Raw genomic sequence first — 26,630 nt, forward strand, 5'->3', positions numbered from 1 at the left:
GTCTGCCAGCTACCCTCTTTAAAAATCTTGAATGACTTCTGTGCTTCCACTGCACCTTTCTAAAAGCTAGTTGATTCACAAGAGTGCAGTGTTTTGAATTAGGTAGTTGTATTCCAACTCTAGCACCTTGAACAAATCAATCAACTTTGAGCCACAGTTACCTCATCTGTAAAATGGGGATAATCATTGGACATCCCTCTTTACTAGAGATTCTTTGAGAATTCGGTGGGATAACTTAGGCAGATCTTCTGTATTGATGCTCATTAGATAGAACTATTCTTAATTCTGTGTCTACACACAGCCCAGCATTTTGTCTTCCGTGTCTCTCCTGATGCGGCCGAGAACATCCCTCTCTGCTGGTGAGTAATATCCATGGAACATTTAAACGAACATGACTATGTGGCCATTAGATCAACAGCAAGTACCCAGTGTGCATCTAGTATGTGCTGCTCTTGGTTCCCGGTGCTAGGACGGGGTATGCATAGGGAGGGGAATGTGAGAGATGCAGGGGGAGAGGTGGACACAGTGGGGCTGAAACAGCCCCTGCTTTGAAGCATCTTATTTCCTAGCAGAGAAGCTGATCGCACACACACATAAGAGACCCCAAGGAACGGAGTGATGTGCTCTGCAAGGAAGGGGCTACTGGAGCTGAGCTGGAGGATTGTGATTGCTGAGCAATGAAAGGCCAAGTTCTGAAAATAGCAGCTTTCTTTACTGTTAACTTTTTCCCCATCTGATGCTCTCTCCTGCTAACTTAAGGGCTCACAGTATATGCACTGACGTGCCACACTTCTGCCAAGCACCCCTAGTGAGCAGAAAGCAGTGTCCTCAACACACCCCACGAAGTACTGCTTGCTCGTGTTTCATCATGTGGCAAGAGCAGAGACTGAACACACTGCAACTCAGTATGTGAAAGCATGAAAATGATTTAGCCCTGCTTTAAAGATGAATAGATGAATAAATAAATAAGTAAATCTTTCTCCATGGACCTTAAAGATCCTTGAATTTACTTTAAACAAAGAGCAGAGCATTGGGGAATTTGCTATCGAGCCAACTGTGGGATTCTGTGCATGCCCCTGAGCCCACGACATGACACGCACAGTCGGGGAGCACTTCCGGGACACTGCTCCCCAACAAACCTCTCTTTCCAACCCATTCCTTGTCCCTGCCTTTCTAACTAGTGTCCAGAAACTTGCATCTGCTGGTGCTTTTGGGGCATGGCGGAAACATCTTGGTCTGACCATCTTGCCACATAGCAGGCTGCTGTGGGGCCTGCTGGATGTGGGCGCCTCATCTCAGCTCAGCTCACAATCTTCCTCCTCCTGTTCTTCTTCCGCCCCAATCCGCCCACGTCAGTCCTCAGCTTCATCAACTGCAGTACTTATTTAATAGTGTACCATTCAATTCAAAGTTTGGAATTTGTCCTGATTGAGACAGGACTGGACTCAAACAGAAACAAGGGAAAATAACCCGAGACCCCAAATCCTGGGGCTCTAGCCCCAGACTGGCTCACTTCCAGCTCCGCCTCCTTGCGAAAGTCATCTAGCCTCTCTGAATCTCCCTTTTTTCCTGCTGTTCAATGAAGGGACTTTGCTGAGTAAAGTAGAAATAAATAACTAGACAAACCCTCATCACCACTACCCACAAATAATGGGGCTAGACATATGAGATCCTTTCCAGGTAATTTACTACTGCTGCATTTTAAAGGTGTTGGACTGGGAAGATGAGTTTTAAAAGGAAGGAAAAAGTAATTCACATCTCCCAAGCTAGTGTTTATAATGGTCTATTAAGAATACATTTAAAAGAAATGGCCTCATTCTGTAGTCTTCTGCCCAGGACAACAGGCCAGGGCAGCCAAAGTGGTTTTTGAATAGGTCCATAAGCAACACCCTTTCAGTGAAACCTGGAGCTGCTTTTCAGAAAGCAGAAAAATGGAGTTTTCCCCTAATACATTTAAAAATGGTCACTTTCACCATTGCCAAAGTTCATTACCACTCCCAAGAGTTGAAGCTTCGAGATTAATGATCCTCATCCCAAAGAGAAGGCAGTGACTGTTAAAAGAAAAAAACATTGCCAGCACAGGCTATTTACTGTTCTGCATTCTGGGAGAATTAATGTCAATAATACTGTTGCAACATTTTTCAAAATAAAGAATGGAGTTTTCTAATTGTCTAGTAAAAAAGTTCCAAGGCTGAACCCCCAGAGGAAAAAAACCCTGAGTTGAAGTCATTAACACCACAAATCTTTGATAATTGTGGAGTGTTTGCAAGTGCCTTAATCAGGATGGTATGTCTGAGTGGCCTGTTCTAATTTGATCACACTGATTAAGTTTCGGTAAGCTAATATATGTTGCATTTCCAATTCAATTAAATGAGAATCTCCTGCCATTACTAGATATTACCAAAATGCTTTGATGGGTGAAAACTAGGCTTGGTATTTTCAATTGCTCCTGACTTCCTGATTATATAATCTTTGTATTAAATGAAATCAATGAAAGCTCAAATTAAATTCAGCAAACTTTAAGGAGTAAATATGTTTTCCCCATATTTTCGTCTATATTCACCTGAGGTGTGGAGCGCATTACTTGCAACTCATTGATTACCTTTGGTGATAAATTTTACAGAGCTCTCAACTCTCATATACCAATTCTTAAAACAGTCTCTCCTGTTTGAAGGCACTGTAAATGTGCGTGATGAATAGGTGCGCTCTCTATTATATATGTATTATGGTTGTGCCTCCTTTGGCTGTAGATAAGAGCTATCATATGTAAATGAAATTGCTTTGTAAATGTAAATGCCTATTGGGTCATCGATCACGGGGAGATGGAAGAAATAGAACAATAAGGGGAGGTGTGAAAGGAACTATCTAGGGACAGGAATGAAGAAAATTGCTAAGTGGTTAAGGGGTGGGATTGATGAAACTGGAAAACTTTGTGGAGGGGGTTGGGGTGGAAAGAACCGCCAGAAAGTCACTGGTGGAGGAGAGTTGGAGCTGCCTCCTGTTTGACGTGCAGAGCCCTGGAAAAAACCTTGCTTTTTTGAGGGTCTAAGACAGACTATGGAAAAGAAAGCGGCCTCCTCAGTGTAGGTTTGAAGCTAGGACTGAAAAGGAAAACCTGACTTAATTGTTAAGTGGAAGCAGAGCACTAAGGGTGCAGATCACCCAAATCCTTCATCCAAATCCTTCACGCTCCACAACCCCCAGGGCTTGGGAGAGTTTTATCTGAAAATAACCCCTTAGGGGGTGATAAATCGGCTGAATCGTGCCAGTTCCCAAACCCTGACAGCATCCTCAGCTCCTTGGATGGCATCGGGAGGCAGGCATCTCCGTAGTGTACACAGGGGGCATCTGGGTGAGGGTGCCCCTGAAATTTTCTCACAATATGTTACATCCTTTTTATGGATTCTGGATTTCAAAACCTGCTATAATCCAAATGTGTGACTCACAGAGTAATAAAACCTCTAAATCAATTTGTAAGACATCTTGAAGATAAACAAGGGGGAATGGCTTTCTATTTTTGCCCCTCTGATATTTTTTTTTTTTATAGCCCGCCTACTTCCAAAAAGGATTTGAAATGATTTCTAAAAGGCTCTCTTACTCATGCCTAGGAGTATTTAAGAACTGCTGCTTAAAGTTGAGCCCATGTGTATCATATAAATAGAGAAGAATGATTATATAAGGATGTGAATGTATCAGGGATCTTTCACTTTACACAATAGATAAACTCTGGGGGAATTGTTAAGTGGGTGAAGTATTTTGGGTTCTTACTCTATTCTGCCCCAGCAGCTGAGATCTCCAAACAGTGCCTTTCTTTCTAAGTAGAACTTTCCTGTCTTGCATCATACTTACAAAAGTATTTACTTTCTATTAAAATACAATGGTAACAAATATGAACTAGTGATTAGAAGAGGCTTAATGTATGCCACTCACCCCTACGGTTCACAGGATTTCCTATAATGCTTGGAGAGAGATTTAGGGACAGAAATAGTGCTCTTAAAGTTGATCCCAACCCCTGAAGAGTGTAGGCCTAGTTACAGGCCAAAAGACAATGTGTTAAATTCAGAAAAGAGTCAAGTACTGACTCTCAGTGCACTGGCAACTCAGGGAAGGGGAAGAGCAAGGGCATCTTGATGGAGCCCCATGCAACATAAGAGCCTTGTGCTGGCACCTAACGACCCACCGAAGTGGTCAAGGCCAGTTACTAGAGGACATTCAAGCCCATGTGGACGGGATTTGAAGGGAGGAGGAGAGCATGTCCGCCTGTCTTTCCCCTTGACCTCCCTCTTCTCAGCCTCCTCCAAATCCCTCTTTGAGCAATGACCTCATCTCTTCCTTTTTTTAAAAAAAGATTTATTTTTGCATAGAAGAACTGGGTAGGCCAGAGGTGTGTGTGTGTGGGGGGGGGGTGAGGGCAGAGGAATCACCAGCGGCAGAATGTGGAGCAGAACAGGTGGATTTACTGAAATACACTAAGGGGAGCAGCCAGCGAGACAGGAGAGGTCTGCTGCGCCCTGTGGGTCACCTCCCTGCTCTGGGATCAAATTCAGGCCGTAGTGGTGATAGCGCTGAGATTTAACACCTAGGCCCCCATCTCTTCCTCTTCATTCTACTTTGTCCTTCCTTTCTGATCTTTTCTCTGTTCTCCTTCATCCTTTCTTTCCTTCGTGACCCCTTGACAGCACTCGCTTCCCCTCCATCTTCTGTACCCCTCCAACCTCTATTCCTCAGTCTGTTCTTCTGGTGAGCCCTCTTTGCTGCCCTATATTTCAGTTTCCCCCAGTCTGTTGCCAAGGTAGCTTGAAGAAGACCCAGAGAGGAGCAGTAGAGCCCAGGATGCCTGAATATGGGTCCCCTCCAAAGCTGAAGCCTGCTGGGGAGGGGCGATGGATCCTCAACATCCATTTGACAAATCCCTTTTCCTCCGATTCGCCTGCGGGAGTGCGCAAATGCTGGGTATGCATGGTCTTGGCCCAACTGTGTTTTTGGCATCCACCCATCTCTCTTCCTCCCCGCTCTTTGACTTTCGCCTTGTCCTCCAGCATCTGTGCAACCACTGTTAGGAAATGAATAAAGCTAAGTTGTCAGCTACAAGAAGCTTAAGGTGGGGCAGGAGGAGTATGCTTTGTAAATGTAAAAGCAAAGTTTTGCCAAGAGCTTCAGGAGGATGAGAAAGCCCGCCTACCACAGGCGCAGGACGCTTGAGGAAGAGTCCAGGCAGCGTGTCTGACAAAAAGTGTAACTTTCAAAACATTTTCCAGCCAGGCGATGGGACATACAGGTTAAGAGCATGAAATCCGCAGCCATAGTGTTGGGGGTTTGAATCCCGTGCCACCTCTTACTTGCTGACTTTTGGAGAGTCATTTGAACTTTGTGTCTCAGTTTCTTCATGTGTAAAGGAAGATAGTAATATTGTCACCTGCCTTATGGGTGGTGGCAATAATTCAGTGAGTGACTACATGTGATCATTAAACTCATACCTGCCCCGCAGCATGGGGTCAGTGCTCACTTCTGTAAGTGTCGAGTGTGGGCGCTTGCGGGACTTGTCTGAGGCTTTAAGGAGCACGCGATACGTGAGGCAGTCAGTAACATGTTTTGTGCAGAATGCTTTCCTCACGCCTGAAGAAGCTGACCCAGAGTGGGCTAGGGATCTCTATGAGCCACTTCCAATGTCAAGTGCAGTGCCACCTGTCCCTTTGCCCCCAGAACCACACACTTTGCTTGTGTACTTTTCAGAGGTCTCGATGGATGAAGACCAAGAAAAAATTGCCCCTAACCCAGGCAAGCCTGACTCTGAATGGACGCCTCCCTTGCGATGGCCACGAAGACCACCACGCTCCTCAGCTAAACGAGTTGTATTCATTGCACCCTGAAATCAAATGGTGAACAAGTGCATGGCTCCAGAGCTGCACTTGGGCTGCTGAATCTTGAACACTAAACGTTGCCCCCTGAAAGAGACAAAGAGATGCCTGGTGTAAAAGTAGAGATATTTTGAAATGGAAGCAGATATAGAAGAGTCTAATTCCTCTTTTGTCAGCCTTCCATTTCTAGTTCTACCTAATATATTCCTGTGCCTTTCAGGACTGGCTAATCATTCTACAGTGGGAGTAGAATTTTCGAACTCATTTTCATGGCTTTAAACTGCTGGCATGGGAAAACATAGCTCCAGTCTCCAACCCTAGGCCAAGCGAGAAGATGAGCTGGGCGATTGCTTGTCTTCAGCCCCATGTCCGGGCCGGGTCAGTGCAAGTGTCCTTGTGAATGGCGAGGAGCTCGCTGGCTCGGCCCTTAAAGTCCTGGCGCCTTGGGAGGGGGTGCTCAGAGCTAACTAATGTTTTCTTAAAAGATCCTGAAACGTGTGTGGGGTAACACATATTTTATCATAGTTATTCTGGCTCTGCCAGTGCAATGAAAATGTTAGCCTTGGCATATCAATCGTGTTTTACAGATGACTGTAATTTCCTGAATGTCAAAACTCCAAATTTTTCTACTAAGCAAACTTTTCAGTGGCAAAACATATTGCCTCCATAATGTATCACTGTGGGCAGGAAAAATGAAATCTCTATGCACTGTATTATGAATCAATGAGGCATTGAGATTCTTGGAAGGGTGAGTGGACTCTGGAAAATGAAAAACTGCCGCTATTCCATCTCTACAAACTGCCGCTCAGGGAGTGGGGGCTTCGGCGGCATTCAATGTGTGGGCTGCAGAAATATCAGATTCAAGTTGAAACCAGTTCCTGGCTTCCCTGCATTTTGATGGGGTAAATGTTGCTGTAAATATAGCGTGAGTCAGGGCGTTGAACAAACTCTCCTAACACGATTCCCTTTGCTTCTGGGAAAACGGCTCTGTTGGTTGTTGATAAAGGGAGCCTGAGAGAGCTACACATTTCATTAAGAGAAAAATAATGCCAATAGAAGCAATTATAGACTGTGTGCCAGGTGTCGTGCACACAGGACACTCACTCTAAATGGGTCACTCACGCTAAATGGGTCCCCTCATTGAAGAATCACAACAGTATGAAGTGGGCTCTTATTGAGGAGGAAACCAAGTCTCAGAGAGGTTAAGCAATTTGTACAAGGTTACAAAAGCTGGGGCTTGCTTCCAGAACTTTCTGACTCCAGAGGTGGAGCGCTTAACCTAAAGCATTTATCGATGGCTGGCTGTTGTTTCAGATTCTGGACCAGCTAGGCCCATGGCAAGAGAGAAGAGATAGGAAGACCTAGTCCTTTCCTCTTCCCAAGATGCCCACAGCTTTGGAGGGAAGAGGAAACTTAGACAAGACACCTGATCAAGCGAGTCAGATGACAGGGCCTCCTAAGAGAAGTTTAGATAACCCTCCCTGGGGGTTCAAGGAGGCATGGCTGCTTTAGCTATGGAAGCCTTGAGAAGACGGTCCTAATTTGGAGAGACAAGTAGAGAGGAGCAGGCAGGGCTGTGCCCAGGACAGGGGATAGATGGTGGAAGCGAAAGCGTGATGCGCCAGTGGGAGGCACTGGGAGGAAGAGTGGTGTTCATAGAGTTTGGGAGTTGGTGTGCAGGAGAGTGGTGATAGGAGGGAAGATAAGACTGGGCCAGTGATTACTGATATATAGTGGCCATTATTCAACTGAAAAGCAGTCTGCTGATTTTCTTAGCAAAGCCCTGTGCATTGCTCTTTGTAAGTTGCACTCACATTTACTTTGAACCAGAGATTCCTGGCAAGTCCTGCCCTTGGTAGCCTCAGTTTCCCTTCTCTGCCTCCTTTTCCTTTCTCAAAACACAGTGCCCATCTCTACACAGGCCCTGCACACTCCCACCCCACCCCCTCCATGCAGGACCTGATTATTAAACCCACAGAAGAGATATCTTTTAGAGGTTATGTAGACCCTCCCCCATCTAAATGGCTGATAAGTTTTAACAGCTTAAGCCCCTCTACCCCCTATGCCCCCCCCCATCCCCTGCCCACCTCTTAACACACAGGAGGCAAATCATTAAGCCAGAGGAATAAGCCTTACATTGTGGTTTCCTGTCGAACTGTGAGGAAAGATTGTGCTACCCAGCAGTCCCGAAAACCATGCCACCCCACATAGCTGGCCCTGGTGGCATATCCTGTTAGGGCGTTGCAGAAAGTTCTCTACTGCTTCATGAAAAAGGTCTTTCGTTCTCAAATAAATGAGCAAAGTGACATGGGGTTTCAGAACGAGTCTGGCTGTCTAGACGTGGGTCTCAGACACATGTAACTTGATCACCATGTGACCTTTCACCTCTGCTTGAATGTTCGCCCCTCTGAAATGCACTGGGTCCAGCTCATTCACAGGCGTGTTGTGATGATCAAATGAGGGAGGAAGAAAATATGCTCGTTTCAAAAAATCTTTACTACAAGGAACTTTTTAGAAGAGCAGAAGAGGGTGTTAGGCTTTCAAAAAAAGTCAGAAATAACAGTTCCTTAATTCTTGAAAATTAACTGAGACATATAAATATCAAATGATTTAAGACCGATGAGGGAGATTCAGGAATACCAGGCAATTCACAGGTCACGTGACCTGAAGCGCGGCGACCCTGGCTTCTCCCACACGTAGCCGCCCACGTAGTATGACTGCCAGCACCTCCTCCCCCACAGCAAAGGTGGGGTCCATAAGCTCTCCCCACACATTTCTAGTAACACCTTGACTTAGGAATGTTAAATTGGAAGAGGGAGGGCTTGGGAACAACAGGATTTCAAAAATAGCCCTAGGGAAATCAAATCTTGTTTTAACCTGGCATGTTTATGACTGATGCACGATTCTGAAAAGGAAAAAAATTTGATCAAAACTGTCACCAAATGGCCTCATTTTGAATTCTTGTGCTTTCTGGGAGCAGAAAGGAGCAGGCTTTGTGAGTGTGACGGTGGAAGCCTCCTCTCCCTGCTCGCACCCGCCGGCCGTGGTTTCTGTAACACTCGCCCTGCTACTGTCAGGGTTCCCCACCACAGAAGAGGGTTCAGCCTTGCCCTGCGGGGGATGCCTCTCTAACATGGCAATCCTTCTGCTGGTGCTACGTACGTGACATATGAATGAAAAGAGCTCCTCTAATCACTTTTCTTCCAGACCTAAGCTTTTGAGCAGCCTAAGGATTGTCGAGTGGGGAAAGGCTAGAGGGAGGAGGTGGCCTAGGATGGGCAGGGCTGGAGAAGATTGGACGTCAAGGCCTCTGGCCACCAGGATGGTCAGTAACGGTGAGCTTCAGGCTTCCCTGGGGAAGTGTTTGGGGGCGAGGGGCCTTCTTCACGCCTTCAGGTGGCCTTTGTGTGTACAGTAGTCTCTCGTGGTTGGGTGATGTAGCCTGAGGAGCTGCAGCAAGCAGAGGCAGGGTGTTTGGGAGCAAGCAGGCTGTGTGGCTTGGGGAGTGATGACCTCTCGGACTCTGAGTAGTGGTGAATGATCTGGGAGGAGGGGCTGAAGTACAGTGAAGAGGCTGCAGAGGACAAAAAGGAGCATCCTGGTAATTCCAAGGCTTCATGGTAAATCTTCCACTAACTGAGCCCACCGGTCTGCAAGCCCAGAAGGTGCTGGGCCCTGGGCTGAGATGTCGGAGACATGCCAAGCCGTGCGGACCTTGAAGACGTATAGCCTGATTGGGAGACAAAATAAGATAGCAGAATCCTCAAACATTCATTTGGGACTTCACGGGCGGCACGAAGTCATGGGGCAAGCACTGAACTGACAGTTCGGATGCCAGGGCTCCGGTGCTAGGCCCGCTGCGGACTAGCTGTGTGTCCTTGGGAAGTCACTTCCTCTGAGGCTCAAGTTCCTCCTCTGTTAAATGGAGGTTCTATTTCAAGTCCTGTATAATTCCAGGAGTTGGGTGAGGAACTGAAGGTATAAAAATAGTGAAAACCATTTGAAAATTCTCATTATTAGGCCCCCTTTTTGCCTTAAAGGGGTAACACGGCTCTGCATAGTGTCTTGTCTACCTCCTGAAAGCATGCTGGTTGAGCTTTTAGCAGTAACAACCTTGGAAATAATTCCCTCTTCTCAAGCAGAGTCTTCCTGTCTTCAATGCCTCTTCCTTTACTCACTCCAGTGGACGTTGGCGTCTTTTTCTTAGGTTGAGAGATTGGGTGGAGATAAGGGAATTCTTTTCTCATTCCCAATGCTATCATTGTAAAGCAGCAAGGCCGTGCTGCTGGAGAGCGTGCTGACTCCCACACATGCACAGCACAACCACGTTTGCCGCTGAATACCTGCAGACCAAACCCTCCCAGGGGACAGAAGGCACGACCCTGCCAGCTCTTGAAATTCTGTATGGTTCCAGTTCTTTACCGTTTAAACGGTTAGTGAGGTCTGCTTCCCGGGCAAAAGCCAGGGTTTGCACTTCATCTCTCTCAGCACCTTTAAACAATATTAGAGTTCATTAAAATCAACCCAGGGCTCCAGAAGGGCAGGCTTCATTTAGGGGAAAACCTTCGCCCTGTGCTGTTCTGGAAAATAGCACAGTGCTGAGAGCAGGCATTTATCTTGACTAGGTTTCCTCCGACAGTTTCTCCAAGGCGCACTTGCACGGCCTGCCTCCAGAACAGTCCTTGTGCTTGTGCAGCGGGCCTAGTAAATGAGCATGACCCACGACGGCCCGCTCAGAGGGACATAACTGATATTTATTGACTGCCAACCATGTGAAAAAGCCCTGTTATTTGATTCCTTGTCTTTGTGGAGGTCCCCAAAGTCATGATTCCATATGTCTCCGGATTTCTCACCATCTGGTGAAGGCTGGGGAGCGGCTCTCTGGTTTCCTCATTTGTTGAATGGGAAGCCTGGGCTAATATGGCCACCAGCTGCAGCTCACTCCTGGCACCCAGCTCTCATGTGCTCAGCTCTCATCCCTAAGGCCCCGAATGGACCCAAAAGAAAAACCCCTCAAACAACAATAAACCATGGAATCGTTTCCTCCTCTCACATCCTGGAATATACAACTTCTTCCTACTTTAAACTTCCTGTTTTGGCCAGATCAGTCATGCCTTTGGCCTGTGGCTCCCGAGCTGTGTTGTGTGCTCAGTGCCCGAGTCCAAGTGAGACTGTGCAACCCACCCATCGACAGCACACGAGCCAGACATGCACACACACGGAGCAGTAACTATGTAAAGACCAGCAAAGTGTCAAGACCAGAGCAATGGCAAGAGTTTGGGCATAGGAGTCACACAGACCTGACAGAAAATCACTAGCTCTGTGGTCTCGGGAAAGTTCAATAACATCTTTTTTGCTGAATACCTTTCTCTGAACGATGACAACAGTAACTAATATCATTGAGTTGTTATTTTCCACACATGGTTCTAACACTTTAGACTTTGAGACCAAGGGTTTTCCTGTTATAAATGAGAAATGTAGGGGGTTAAGACGCAACCTGTGGGGCTGTCCACAACCACTGCAGCACGAGTTTGATCCCCAGCCAGGGGGCTGCCCACATGGCACAGCAGACCTCTCCTGGCTCGCCCGCTGCTCCCCTCAGCAGTGTATTTCAGTCAATCTGCCTGTTCTGTTCTCCACTCTGTCTCTGGTGAATCCTCTCACCTCCCCGCACCTCTGGCCTGTACCCCAGTTCTTGTATACATAAATGAATAAATCTTAAAGAGAAATGTAATAAAATATAATAATATATAATATAATAATAAAAATCACATTTGTAACTTTCAATCTTTCAGTACACAACAAAAAAGGAAAGACACAGAAGAAAGTAATTTAATAATATATTTTATTTGACCCAATATATCAACATTAATATAATTCCAATGTTAATTAGTATAAGTAATAATTAACAAATGAGATCCTTTATCTTCTTCTCAGTCCTGGAAATTTTAGTAAACTTAAACACTTCGAGCATTTCTTATTCTGGACTCAGCACATATCAAGAGTTCATCACACACATGATTGATGATGATTAGACAGCATGACTCTAGAACAGACCTTCCTGGCTTTTTTTCAATTGTGTTGTTTTTCATTGAGGTAACATTAGTTTACAACACTGTATATGACTCCGAGGTATAGGTGCACAGCTCTTTAGATATGTGACCACACTACACCCACCACCAAGGTACTCATAGTCCTCCACCACAGTCTACCTCCCCATTTTGTACTCATACCTCCTCCCTTCCCCTCTGGCAGTCTGCAATCAGATTTCTAGGGTTTGTTTGTGATTAGTTTTGTCTAGAACATACTCCCACCCCTTGATCATTACATACAATGTGTCTAAAATGATGGCATTAGCACCTATTTAATGTGGTCTGTAAGCAATCATCTAGTATTGTGCCTGGCACATTGTAGGAGCCATTAAATCATAACATTATCAGTATCCTCTTGCTGTGCTCATGTCTGAATGTCTCCCTTTCAAACACCTTAAATCTTTTTTATCCTTTAGGGCTCAACCAACTTTCTCCTTTTCCTACATGAAGCCTTCCTTGATGGCCACAGTACATAGTAAACCCTCTCCAATAACCCTGTGATACAGTTAGCACTTCACTATATTCTGCTTTTATCATTCCCTCACTGGACTGTGCTACTGTCTCAACTAAATTCTAAGCAATTTGCGCTTAGATGATCACATGCGTAGTACTTGTTCGTGGTCATGCCTCCGCCTCTGCTTGCGGCAACTTCTAGGTCATCCAGAGTGGGTGCATTGATCATGGATTGATAAAATTTATTTTGTACCAACACTTTAGGACTAAAAGTATGTTATGTTCCCAACTTCTGAAGGCTTGTTCCAGAATTGAATGCCATGAGAGTACTAGTTTTATTCCTTCCTACTGGAGATCTTGAACATGCAGTGTCTTGCAGTGGATTTACTGTGCAGTAAAAAGGCAGGACTGAATTGGTAGAGCCAGGATTAGAGATACTAAGTAAGGATGGTCCTCTGAGGAGCAAGACTTTAACCATAGTAATCCCAGTGGCGACACTCAGGCATTTCCCTGGCTTACCACTTGTAGCCTCTGCCCACACTTGTGGAGGAAGGAAGAGAACCAACTCCTTTCCCTTACTGCTCCAGATGCCAACCCTCAGGGCATTTTAGAGATCAGGGGTGATAGTTTGATAGGAAATGACACTCAAGAAGCTGAGCAAGACCAAGGTTGGGTCGAGAGACACTGAGTTAATCAGTGGCAGAACTAGTCTCCGTGTGACATAGGCAGATCATACTTCCTTTGTGGGCGCCAGCTACCTCATCTTCACTCCGAAGGTTTTTTTTTTTTTTTTCCTGAAAATTCTTTCCACCTCAAAAACACATTGAGTGTGAAAGAACTGGGACACAATAATTTCGGAATGCAAAAAATTTCAGAGTCAGTATTAGCTGCACAACTTCTCATTCTGCCAAGCAATTGAATGTAGTCTGGGTGAAGGCTGGTAACTACGGGTCATAAAACTTGGAATTTCACATCTTGTTAAAGAACTCAGCTTTCTCACTGTTTGTAAAAGTCCTTAGATTTATGTACTTTGGAGCCTACTGGGCTTTGGGCAGGAGGAGAACTAGATTTCTTTTAAAAAGAAGTAAATATGACCAGGACTTATTGTGTGAAGAATTCCACATCAGGTCTGAATTTACAGATATTAGAAATCTTTTCTTCCTTTTCAGTGTAGAAGAAAATATTGTTTTCCTGCTTTGTAAGGAAATAGAGGGAGAAGAAATGCATAGAGAACATTCTTCTCTTGAATGAGAGCAATGTATACCCTTGTGGGCATCTCCCATGATACACACAGGTTAACATTCAGCTAACAAGAGAAAAAAAATCAATTACTTAAGGTGTTAATTAAAGCATTACTTTATACACACAGAGAACTGCTCTTGTAGGTGAGGTGTGATGAACAGCAGCAAGCCAAGCAAGAACAGAATAGCTTGTTTGCTGGGTGTGAGACTACAACCTCTTCTGAGTTGTTTTTATGGCCAGTAGATGCTTTGCCTGGAATGATTATGTCCTGCTAAAGGATCTAATCATTGCATTGAGGATCCAGTGAAAGTCTAGGTTGTCTTCTAGATTAGTGGGCTCCCAAAGATGGCTCCTGCTCCCCACCTCTCATGGGCTGTCCAGGAGAGCCAGATCTGGTCATTAGCCCATAGCCTCAACTTCAGGGGGAAAGGAAAGAGATTCAGCATTGAAATCATCGAGGTTTTCCTAGCCTTGTGACGACAATCAAATGAAAATCATGGGGTGGCCCACTTTAAGTACCCCACTCTATGCAAATGTGACGACTTGCACGACTATTAAGCCACAAGACATTTTGACAAATATACCCAAACCAGCACATCTAAATGAGCGTCCACCCATTTCAAAGCAGTTCCCTCTCGAAGCCCCACACTTCTTTTATGAGGCTGCCGTCACACAAGAAAGGAGGTTAAAACATCAATTCCAGGACTTGGAGAGATGCAATCCCTCTGGCGGCCCCTTTGCCTTTGATTCAATTAACTGTACTTTCTTTAGTCTGTGTATACGTATTAATATTTGATTTGAAACTCGTCCCTCTTGCTCTGACTGAGTCATTTACACGCAGTGGGAGGGTCTGATCTGTCAGTTCGACATCAGTTACGAGGAAGGAGAGCAGACCTTTGGCAGTGATGACACAATGTCCTCTGTGGCTTCCAGAGTTGACTCTGGGAGTAAAGCTGTAGCTCTAACTTAGGGTCACCAGCCAGGGTTCTTATTTTTCTACCACTTATCATGATTCCAAGATGTGCACAGGCTGAACTTTAAACTAAAATACAAAACTAAACTACAGGTATAATAAAATGTTTGCTCCTATTGATTTGGGCTAAGAATTTGTTTCCCTTCTTAAATTAACTTTTTATTGATCATTCCTATGACCTTAACTTGTACGGTTTTGCTGGCCTTCTGTAAAAAAAAAAAAAATGGCTTTGATATTTATTTCCCCCTTGAGGAGGGCAGGGAGAACCTTACTGTGGCCTTTCATGAACCAGTGGCCTTAAAGGAAAGTCAATGTTTAAAGCACGATCCTGCTAACTTTGCTCAGGGAAAGTTCCCTGGGCGTGCACTGGATGGATATGGGCATGGTCAGGGCTTCTTAAGGAGGGCATTGAAAATGCACTTGGACTTACTCTTGGGCCCACACTTGGCTTTTTTGCACTGTGGCCACCTCCTGGGGTCACTGAGAGACTTTAGACCTTTGAAGTCACATGCCTTCAAGCCTTCTCAAGCTCGGATACGCATATGTGCCCAGAGTTCCTGGAAGGCTTGTTCAACTACATGGCCTGACTTTCTGCTTCAGTAGGTGACCCAGAATGTGTATCTCTAGGAAGTTCTTAAATGTTGCTGATGCTGCTGGGTCTGAGGCCACATTTGAGAACCTTGTGTTTCATTCATTCATGGAGACAAGGGCTGGCTTCCGGCACTAGAATGGGAGTAAAATGGCTTCAAGTTGGAGGACCCCTCCCACCTCCACTTACATGTGACACTGGAGCAAGCCACATCTCTCTGTGGCTCAGTTTCTTCATCCCAGAAGTGGGGATGATGATATCTGACTCACAGTGTTGTGGAGAGTTACAGAGTGTAAGTGCTAGGCACGAAGCACGCAGGCTGAGGGTACAGCCCGTGTGAGGAGGGGCGCTCACGGCTCCTCTTTGTAGGGTTGGTGCGCTTCCAGGCCTGGCTTATTGGCCATCCTAAGTGACTAACGGACATAAAGACAGGGTCTGCTAAAAATGTAGGCCTTCAGCCGGGGTATATTCCTCGTAGTTAGACTGACTCCCTAGGGTTAATGGCAACTTGTAGCCTGTGGACAAATCTTTTGAGAGCCCGAATTTCTCTATCTGTAAAGTGAAGTATTTGACCTAGATGCTTTGCCATTTCAAAGGTTTCTTCTTGCTCTGATAGTTACAGGGTTCTGTGACTTAGAAGTCAGGTAATGAACTTATTTCAAGATCATGTATTAAAATAAAATGAAAACCAAAACGTAATAAAACCATGCTTCTTGCTTGTATCCACTTACTTACTTTTAATATCCTTAAGCTTCCCAGCCTTCTTTTACATGGGGCTGCTCACAGAAAGTCAGCAATAACTACAGACTATAAGTAGCTCTCTTCATAGCTGGATCGCCTTAAAATGTTCCATCACAAGTACAGAATGGCACGTCTGTTATTTAATAGTGACATCTAGTGGCTTTTCCTTATCAGAGAAAAAGATGCATTTTCCTATTAGCTGGCTCATCCTAAGCTCTGCTACCTCTGCTGAAGACTTTCATTCAACAATCTTTCATTAATCACATACTTTATGTCAAACACTGTGCCCTGAAAAGCATAGGTTGATAAATGATATACTGTCCCTGCCTTCCCAGAGCTCATAGTCCAATGGGCGGGGTGGGGGTGGGGGTGAGGATGCAGATAATCACAGCGCTTTGTGATACATGCTGCAATGGGAGAATGCCCGGGCGCTTGGAACAGAGGAGCCCCTGGCTGGTTAAATCTCCCCAGAAAGGTCAAGGGAGGTTTTCTGAAGGAGGCAATTTTTGAGTTGCAGTTTGAAGGGGCTTTCAAGGTAACCTACAAAGGACAGACAGAAGCCATTCAAAAGACTGGGCACTCCATGTATAAATGAAAGGGACCCACCCGTAGGATCATTGTCTGGGACCAATTGGCAAAATTTAGATTACTGTTATATACCCGGAGCATAGCATCCAGCATGGTTTCTCAGTTTTTGCACTTTTGACATTTCAGGTCGGATAATTCTTTGTCTGCACTGTAGCATCTCTGGGCTCAATAAAAATGTCTCCAGATAGTGTCAAAAATCCCAGGGTCAGGAGAGGGGAGAGAGAGAGAGATGCAAAAATCACTCATGGGCAAGAAAGCCTTGTGTAGAGGCAGCTCGAAAGCCTTAAGTACAGGAAACCATTGTGAGGGAGTGACAGAGGAGGCACCTGTCACCATCTGGGGGTGTGAGACCACAGGCAGGGAGGTGAACCAATAGAGGACATGAGGGCGTGACCTCAGGCAGCTGGAAGGGATGGATGTGAGTGCCATGAAGAGCTAGGATCAGCAGGACTTGGGGGAAATTCAGATGTTGGTGGTGAGTGAGAGAGGAGTGACGCGTGGCACCTGGCTTTCCTGTATGGACAGCTCCCTGACTGCCATTGTTTCCACAATTACTGCTTATCAAGGGCTGGGAAAAATGGGCCTCAGTTTGTAGAGAACGCCAGACCTCCCCTGTGTTCTGCCTGTAAAGGCAGTGTGGGCCTACAGACGTACTCAACCGTGGTCGATAAATGAACCCAGAAAACTGATGGGGACACACGACTCCAATTTAAAGATGGGACACCTACCTCGCGCAACTTCATGAAGTGAGACATTTGGTCACGAGGTACTTCTGTCCCATCACTGCCTAGCTGAAACAGGCCGAGCTTGGCTCACTCATTCACTGTTAGGTCAGTCCCTTCAGCAGAACTTTCAGGTTTATGTCAGCATGAAGGGAGATTTCTAGCAGCTTCCGCCAACCTGCTCCCACCTGCATCTTGTAATGAACAAGGCCCAGATACCGGTATTGCCAAAAGGAAGAAGATCCAGTGGACATATTGTGGGGGGAGGTGGTATAATCAGAATCCAGATGTGTTTTGACCAGCTTAGACGCGCTCTAACATGAAGCCATTACACAGGGCCACAAATAAACTGCATCAGTCAAAGACAAGGTAGACTGGGGAGGCCCCAGGCCACTCCTGGGGATCTACCTTTCAGCAGATTCCTTTCACCCATGAGATTGTTTTCTCCAAAAGCATCAAGTGTTTCTAGTTAAGGCAGCCTGTGTCCCCAAGCCTGGTCTCCCTCGAAGAAGAGGGCTGTTGGCAATCACTGGGCTCTAGAGTTATTGTCATGAGTCTAGGTAATTGTTATCACCACGACAGTGTGTGCGGGCATGTGTGCACGCGTGCATGTGCACAGGAACTGAGGTTTCCCATACTGGACTACCTTCATCTCATGGGCACTAGGAGACCTTCAGGTGGTAAGGGCCACGTATCTGTGGCATGCAAGGCTCTGAATATCTGTTTCTGTTGCTTCCTCGCTCCCTCCATGTGGGGATGGTGCTTATAAAACATTGATCCGGACACTTGTGCTATGCAGGATCTCCATCTGCTCCAAAAGACGAGAGAGAATTTTTAGAAAGGAGAGCCTCTGACTTGCATGGCGATGCAGTCCAGGATTTACCAGAAGATGTCACTGTAGGCTTAAACCAGTAAAACAGATTAGGGCAAGAGGACTGTTAGTTAAGCATGAAGGTGACTCCATTATGGGGGTTTTAACACCTAGCAGCCCCCATTATAATGCATGCCTGGAGAAACTGGTTCAAAGATTAAACCAAATGTGTCACCAGACTTCATAAATTTCTTTTCTTTTCCAAATAATCATACTAATTGCCACTAAGCTCTGGCCTCAGGGCTAGCATAAAGGCTAAATAAATATGTATTGATTGAATGAAAGAATGAACACCAACAGGAGGAGGGGAAGGAAGGCGCCATGGGAAAAGTGGTCACCTTTGTTGGGAAAGGCTGCTGGGAATGAGGGCTGCTGCGGCGCAGTGCACCTTTGCAGAGATGAATTTTCCTGGGACCAGCATTCAAGGTTTAGGAAAAATAGTGAGACAGGTGAACCTGACTGACTCCCACCCCGTTCCACCCTCACCCCCAGATTCTTTTCTTATGCCCCATGTTTTTTTTTTATTCGAGAAAAATGTATAAGGCAATTTAAAAAAGACTCTGTGATTTTGGCAGGGCACTTGGAAAAGCATGGCCTTCCTAATTCCCAACACTCTCCTTCCACTTCTCTGGAATAATTTATTAAATAAGCCATTAAAGGAGTTCCAGAGATTCTGCTTTGTGTCAGGTATGAAGGCTAAGGTACAAAGCGGGAGTGTGTGGTATGAGAGTTCTAAAACAACAGCGCAGAGCTCCTGTCCCAGAAAACAGCATTTAAACAGAAATGCAAATAAGCAATTATAATCCAGGAGCAAAAGTGTTCAAACCAAGGCTAAGTGTGGAAATACTACGGTAACGCAAAGGAAGATGTGATCACTGGCAGGAAGGGGTGGGGTGAGTTTTCCCAAAGGGTAGTACTCGGACTGGGACTTGAAGGATGAGTAGAACTTTCCAGACAAAGAAGGAAGGTCACCTCAGGCAGAGGAAACATCGCGCACAGAGCAGAAGCTTAGAGGACAGATCCTAGGCTGATGTAGTTGCCTAAGACTTGGGAGATCACGGGCCGGCCGCTCAGGTGGTTGAGTTGGTTCCCCCACTCCTCATGCATGTGTCTGGAACCCCCTCACATGGTAATGAATAAACTTCAGAAAAGGTGCAAGCCATTACTCAGGTTTCCTTTTAGAAACCCAGCGCTAATATTCACTGTTTATTGCTTTCCTTCCACAACAGGCCTTTCCATGACCTCACTGTTCGTGCATAGAACCTGAGCGGGAACTCATTGCTTATTAAAAACACACTCCAACGCCCTTACTCCTCTTGTGTGTGTCTGATCACGACATAGCCTTTGACATTTCTAGGGGTTGGTGAATGTGCGTGTACCTGCTGTGTGTACGTGCGTAGTTGTGTGACTTCAATGCTTGCTCAACTGTTATTTAAGAAAAGATGTATCAGTCTTCAGCTTTAAAGAGGGCTGGGCATGCAGCGAAGTCTTCATACTTGTTGCCATGCAGACATCCTTTCTGTACGGAAAGAAAAGGGACATTTAAGCTCTGCCATTAGAGTTAACTTTCCTGTGCTGGGTGTTATCACATGCATGAAGGCTGTAGGTACTAGTTTACATATATAGATCTTGGCAGTGACTGTGTAGATTTCAGTCAGTGACTTAACCACACTTTTTCTCTGGAGGCGCTGGGGTGTTCTGCCTACCTCTACATTCCTCTTCCATCACGTATGAGCCCTGATGTTATGACAACAGCCAGAATGCACGCCAGCACATCAGATACTCTTTCAAGAAGGTTTTTTTTTTTTTTAACTAAGATATACCGATTAGGCTGGGTATTGCAAAAATGCATTTGTATGTTTAGTCAGAAAGATTGTGTATCACTTCGATAAAGTCACCAGCTTGTGCTATGTCTCCATTTCATGTTAGTGGGGCCTGGGGTGGGAGACAGGAAACAAAATGATTGCCTACTCAGGGACTGGACATCGGAGGTCATTGGGAAGATGTTGTCTTTGGTTGGCCAGGGAGAAAGAGCAGAAAGGGGAAGGGAGAGCGAAGAATGACAAGGCCCTGAGCCTAAACTCTTTGCACTTGCTTTCGCTGCATTACTAGCAAATTGGGTGAAAGAACGACTGATCTGGACAAGCCGTGGGACGCCAGCACAGTTCATAGCACAACTGCCATGAGATCTCCATTATCCCCTTCGCTTTGCTTACTGGCCAGGGGACATCACATATGCCCTACAGCTCCCTGACTCCGCTTATGTCACCCTCGTCTCTGACTTTGGGTCTTTGTGTTTTGTCCATAGGAATTTCCACTACATCACCATCCTCCGAGACCCAGTGTCCCGGTACCTGAGCGAATGGAGGCATGTCCAGAGAGGGGCAACGTGGAAAGCGTCCCTACATGTCTGTGATGGAAGGCCGCCGACCTCCGAGGAGCTGCCCAGCTGCTACAGTGGCGATGACTGGTCTGGCTGCCCCCTGAAAGAGTTCATGGACTGTCCCTATAATCTGGCCAACAACCGCCAGGTGCGCATGCTCTCTGACCTGACCCTAGTAGGCTGCTACAATCTCTCCGTCATGCCAGAAAAGCAAAGAAACAAGGTCCTCCTGGAAAGTGCCAAATCGAATCTGAAGCATATGGCGTTCTTCGGCCTGACTGAGTTTCAGCGGAAGACCCAGTATCTGTTTGAGAAAACCTTCAACATGAACTTTATTTCACCCTTTACCCAATATAATACCACTAGGGCCTCCAGTGTAGAGATCAGTGAGGAAGTCCAAAAGCGCATTGAGGGACTGAATTTTCTGGATATGGAATTGTACAGCTATGCAAAAGACCTCTTTTTGCAAAGGTATCAGTTTATGAGGCAGAAGGAACATCAGGAAGCTAGGCGGAAGCGTCAGGAGCAGCGTAAATTTCTGAAGGGAAGGTTCCTTCAGACCCATTTCCCGAGTCAGAGTCAGAGTCAGGGCCAGATCCCGAATCCGAGTCAGAATCCAAATCTGAATGCAAATCAGAACGTGACTCAGAATCTGTTTCAGAATCTGATTCAGAATCTGACTCAGAGTTTGAGTCAGAATTCAAGCCCGAGGGAGACCCCGGGCCAAGAGCAGAGCGACAGCGGTGGCAGCAATGGCACCCACGACTACATAGGAAGTGTAGAGAAATGGCGTTAAATGGCCCCCTCAGGCTTCACACACTTCTCCCAAAGCACCAGTACAAATTTGGCAAATCTGAAAAGATGGAAGTATCCAAACGCTTCCTGCTACCTTAAGTTTGGAAGTTAAAAAATGTTAAGATGTTGCCTTTACAGTTGCCTTTGCATTGTGTAATACTGTGTGTGGGTAAACCAAATTTCAATATGTAATTAAATTGTCTTTTGGGAGTTTGTTGGACTATTTATAAAATCCAAAAGCCAAGCCAGACTGACCAGAAATTGTTGTTTAGATATTTTAAGAAGTTCTTAAACTAGTCATAGAGACAAAATGAAATCCTAAAAATGCCTAAGAAATGGATTTTCAATTATTCATGATACACTGTTAAAACCCCATCTTGGAAGCAAACTCTTTTCCCCTAAGCAGGTGAGCTTGAATATAAACATAAAAAACCCTAAGATTAAATCCGAAACCTGTCTTTTTCTTCTGATTTTGACTAGGAATCTGTTGAAATAGAGTAACGACTGATGGTAAATTTTACCAAACTGTGGAAAATAAAAAATTTCTCTCCCAAACATGGGTAGTTTTGTGTAAAAATATTGGCTTTTTAAGTAGAACAGGACTTCTATCTTGTTATTTAAGAGATACTTAAAATTTTAAACTTTTTCTACCTTCTACTGTTTAAAGGTTTTGAACAGGGTGTATCTCATACTCAACAAAACACTTTTTTCCAAATGGAATATCAACATAAAGACCTAATTTCCAGACACTTTCCAGGCACTGTAATTTCAACAATTCTGAATCTTTTTGGCGCTGCTTCTCATTCAGTTAAGGCTTCTCCGAGTTGTGCTCATTCCAAACTAACCCATTTATAAAATCTTTCTTCATCATCTAAATGGTGTGTTGCTGAATTTATTGTGATATATAATCCTGGATTAAAGTCAGGAGTTTCTTTCTATAGATTTGTCTTATCAATGTTTGTGTAGTGAGGTCCTTATCAAGAAACTGTTGAACAGCCTAATGTGTCTAAAAATATTGCTGAAGTTATTCTTGATCAGATAGAATTGAACCTGAATGTGAACTGTTATTTACTTTTTGTATATTTTTATTGTAATGTTTCCAGTTGGGCTGGTTATTTCTAGCCCATTTGTTCTTTTTTTTTTTTTTTTTCGTGTTGACAGACTGTAGACAATTATAAGAGAAAAAAAAAGTGGTAGAAAAGAAATTAGGATAGCCATAGTTATTCAGTGACACCAAAAGCTGTACCTCAATACTTTCGGTTAACCCTCTACCAGGTTTTGTTTTAAGAAAGAATAAAAGGAAGGACTGTTCTGCAGTGAGGTTCGATATCACAAGCGTGAGTTGAAGAAAGTGATTAGTTGAGTAAGTCGTGCATAGAATCTAGAATATCAATTACGATATGAGCAGGGCAGAAGGAAGTATGTCACCAACGTGCTGCCAACCCTCATGATGCTGCGCAGTTTCCGTTTTATGAGTTTTGCTATATACTTTTGTAAGGACTTACCCTAACCTCCTGGCTATCGTTCCGATAAGGCAACTGGAAATGGCATTTATGTTTTCAGAGGGGACATACTTAGAAGTATGACCGTACAGTCCCACCTTGTACAATCTGCTCATTTGCATGATCTAGTGTCATCTGTAATGAGATGGCCACGAGCTGGACAATAATCTGAGGATTTGGGTTTAAAAATACATTTTCTTGACTCTGCGCTTGTATCAATATATCTAAATTTCATTTTGCCCGACAGTACTGCAGGCCTGGGAATTCTGAGAACAGAAAAATGGAAAGGACATTTAAAAAATAAAAAAAACATGCCTTGAAGTCAAAGTGTTTTAGAGTGAAATTATTTTGTGTACAATGTGTTTTTAAAATAAATATTCTGTAGACCACTGTGGTATTTCACTTTTGTTTAGTTTTAACTGATGTTTGCTCTAAAAACTGGTAGCTACTGTTGGAAAACAGGACGAAGCACAAGCCAGTGGAAAAGCTTGTTACAGAAAAACATTTTGTGTTATTGCTGTGGTGTGCATGGTTTGCAGAGATTAAGTGCATTTTCTCTGTCTATACTGATTATTGTACATAGGGATGTTATAAATATACATTTTTGTCATCATCATGTAAGTCCCACGATTTCAACTGTAAACATCTGTCCAATGGTGTAGCTTTACGAACCATTTTCACTGATTTTGTGTAATTTAATGATAGATATGAAATAAAATTTAAATTACAGACTCTGAGTAATTTTGTGATTTCAAGATTTGCAGCTTTTATGCATTAGAATATCCCAGGCAGGATTCTCTCTCTCTTTTTTTAAAGATTTATTTAATTTATTTATGCATACAAGAGCTGACGTGCAGGCCAGAGGCATGCGGGCCGTGAGAGGATTCAACAGAGACAGAGTGGGGAGCAGAACAGGCAGACTGACTGAAATACACTGCTGAAGGGAGCAGCAGGTGAGACAGAAGAGGTCTGCTGAGCCATGTGGGTAGCACCCTGGCCGGCCGGGGATTGAACTCATACTGCGGTGGCTGCTGATAGCTCTACATTGCTAAGACTTAACCCCTTGCGCCACCAGGGAGGCCCAACAGAATTCTCTTTTTTAAAGGAATTTTCTTTTTTTCTCTTTGCCACCAAGTATGGAAATGAAATGGCCCATGGCAATCCACCCCACTACAATGACTTTCATTTTGGATGCTTTCTTTTGGGGGTGCACACTTTCCTTTTTTGAGTAAAGCAAAAAAAGGAGTCTGCTCTGGAGTTTGCCCATGGAGTCTGCTCTGACTGCTGTAAGAAAGGATCATAAATTGTGTGGCACGTTAACAACAGAAACTTATTTCCCACGGTAATGGAGGCTGAAAGTCCGAGATTGGGGTGCCTGCATGGTTGGGTTCTGATGAGGACCCTCTTCCCGTTTTTTTTCCGGTTATGGAAGACTGTCTTCTTGCTGTGTCCTCCAGTAGAGAAAGGGACCAGCAAGCTCTGTAGCCTCTTCTCTTTAAGGCATTAATCCCATTCCTGTGCCTCTACTCTTATTACTGAATTACCTCCCAAAATCCCCACTTCCTGATGCCATTATTTTGGGATCAGGTTTTTAACATATGGATCTTGGGAAGATACATTCAGCTCATTGCACTGCAAATGAAATCTGTGTGTTTTAATTTAAAAGTTATTAAAGTAGATAACTTGCACATCTAAGGGCAGGCAAGCAGGGAAAACACAGCTCTTTATTTCATATCTATCCTGTCTGTTCATGGGACAGAGTGAAAGGAAAGACTAGAGCATTGGCTTTTTAAATCATGACTAGAATATGCTCTAATGACACTCATTGTAGGTGTTCTTCCCAACACACTTATGCTTAGCCGGAAGAATGATCTGTCCTTGTCCTTTTGAAAAGAGAATTTACATATCAGTTCTATGGAACGAAGAGGGGAGAAAGCTGCAATTTTAGGGGGTTTAACTATACTCAGCTTAGAAAAAATTTATACCTAGAAGGTTTTATCCATCACCTGTTTACTGCACATTCATTGGGTGCCTGAAAGTCCAGACTTTGAGTGGCCAAAGGTATAATATGGATCCCATGGCTCTTCGGGAGGAATTGTGAACAGAAACATGGGGGCCAAGAACTTGAAGTATTTGGGAAATAAAGGTTGCTTCCATTTTCCCTTGAGGAGGGTACTATTGGAGAGTAGGATACTCTCACTGAAGTGGGAAAAGGAAGAAGACTGCAGTGTGCTTCAAGGCACAGGTCAGGGTTGGCTGCTGAGGAAATAGGCTATTGAAGTAGCCTGGAGAAGAGCTATAATAAAGAACTGATTGGCCCAGTTCCTAAGGCTTTAGTATTCTCAGTACGTGTAACACAGTAAGTGTAACACAGTAAGAGCACGGCTCTCTTGGGAGGTTGAAAGGTCTAAAAGAGCAGTCGCATTTGGAAGAGTGATTTCGTTCCACTGTGTGTGTGTGTGTGTGTGTAAGCATCACATGACAGACTTGAGACAGCTACAGCCTCCCCATGTCTGCGCTGTAGAAGAGACCTAAGTTGGTGATGGGCAACGCAAAGATTTCTTGCACCACCCCAAGGAGGAGTTTCTTCCCTCTCATTTCATTAGAGATAAACTAAGCAAACACAAAACAGGGTGTTTTGTAGAAAACTCTAACAGGAAATACAATGTATGCTGACTTCAGGCATCACCCCGTGGCACTGTGCAGTAAGGTAACCTTAATCTCTCAAACAGCAGGAATGAGGTGACCTGACAGGTTTAAACAGCAAAGGAATTAGGTGAACATATCACAAATTGTAAGGTAGATGGAGAACACATCGCAATCAAACCTTCACAGAGTGCAAAGCCCTCAGAACTGCAAGAGAAAAACCGTTTGAACGAAGCAAATCAGTTGTTTCTCAGTTCAAACACCAGTGCTCTCAGCAGGGGGCAAAAACTACGAATCCGGGGCCCAGCAGATCCCTCCACTGGCGTTTGTAAATACAATTTTATTGGAACCCAGCTACACTCATTCTAGCATATTCTTTTGGCTATTCTCATTCTACAGAGGTGGGGATAGTTGCAACATAGATCTCATGGTCTGAAAACCTAAAATATTTATTTTCTTGCACTTGAGAAAAAAAAAATTGGTCCACTTATAAACTAGAAAGCCAATCAAACTTTTCTAAATAATGATATCTTCACAGTTTTCATAATCTAAGAGTCTGAGAAAATAGAAGGCTGTCATTCAGACAACATACTTCCAAATAACAAACATCATTTACTGAATATCCATGACAGGAAAGTCACAGCATTAGGCCCGAGAACAGGGAAACAGCTGATCGTTTCTCTCAGGACTATGGAAATCTAAACCAAATGCTGTACCAGACTATAGGTAAAAGCTTAGTTCGTTCTCCATTGTGTGTTTGGCTCATGCTTATAAAAAATTAAAACAATACAGAAGACTGTAAAATAAAAAGTGAAATTATGACACAACCCTCACTCTCCCCAAACAAAATAGTGCAATTCTGTGATTCCTTCCAGACCTCCTTACCCTATTCACAGTCAACTCTAATATCTCTATTTCCTTCCGTCTCCTCTGCCCCTCCCCCTCAAACACTGATAACAAAAGTGAAGCCATATTTGTTCTCATTGTTACTCAATTTCCTGATTTCTTTTGAGCTCAACCGTGTGTCACGGTTCTCCTTCCCAAACTGGAATATGATGGATGGTTTAGCCTAAGCACCCCCATACTGATTACTGCAGATGTTGTTGGTTGAGAGTGTAGACTCTGGATCTACACTGCCTGGGTTCAAATCTCAGTCCTCATGGTTATCAGCTCTG

General features: G+C 44.4%; 1 protein-coding gene across 1 annotated transcript in view; it reads left to right on the plus strand.

Moving 5' to 3' along the window:
* Positions 1-23,556, plus strand: part of HS6ST2 (heparan sulfate 6-O-sulfotransferase 2) — a 259,977-nt gene extending 236,421 nt beyond the window's left edge. Inside the window, exon 3 of the mRNA XM_054695552.1 lies at positions 20,438-23,556. Coding sequence (XP_054551527.1) covers positions 20,438-21,308 — 871 coding nt within the window. The 3' untranslated portion in view covers positions 21,309-23,556. The remainder of the gene's footprint in view (positions 1-20,437) is intronic.
* Positions 23,557-26,630: the final 3,074 nt, after the last annotated feature.

This window comes from Talpa occidentalis, unplaced genomic scaffold (genome assembly GCF_014898055.3).
Source record: "Talpa occidentalis isolate TD23 unplaced genomic scaffold, MPIMG_talOcc4v2.1 talOcc4.15, whole genome shotgun sequence".
Taxonomy (NCBI): domain Eukaryota; kingdom Metazoa; phylum Chordata; class Mammalia; order Eulipotyphla; family Talpidae; genus Talpa; species Talpa occidentalis.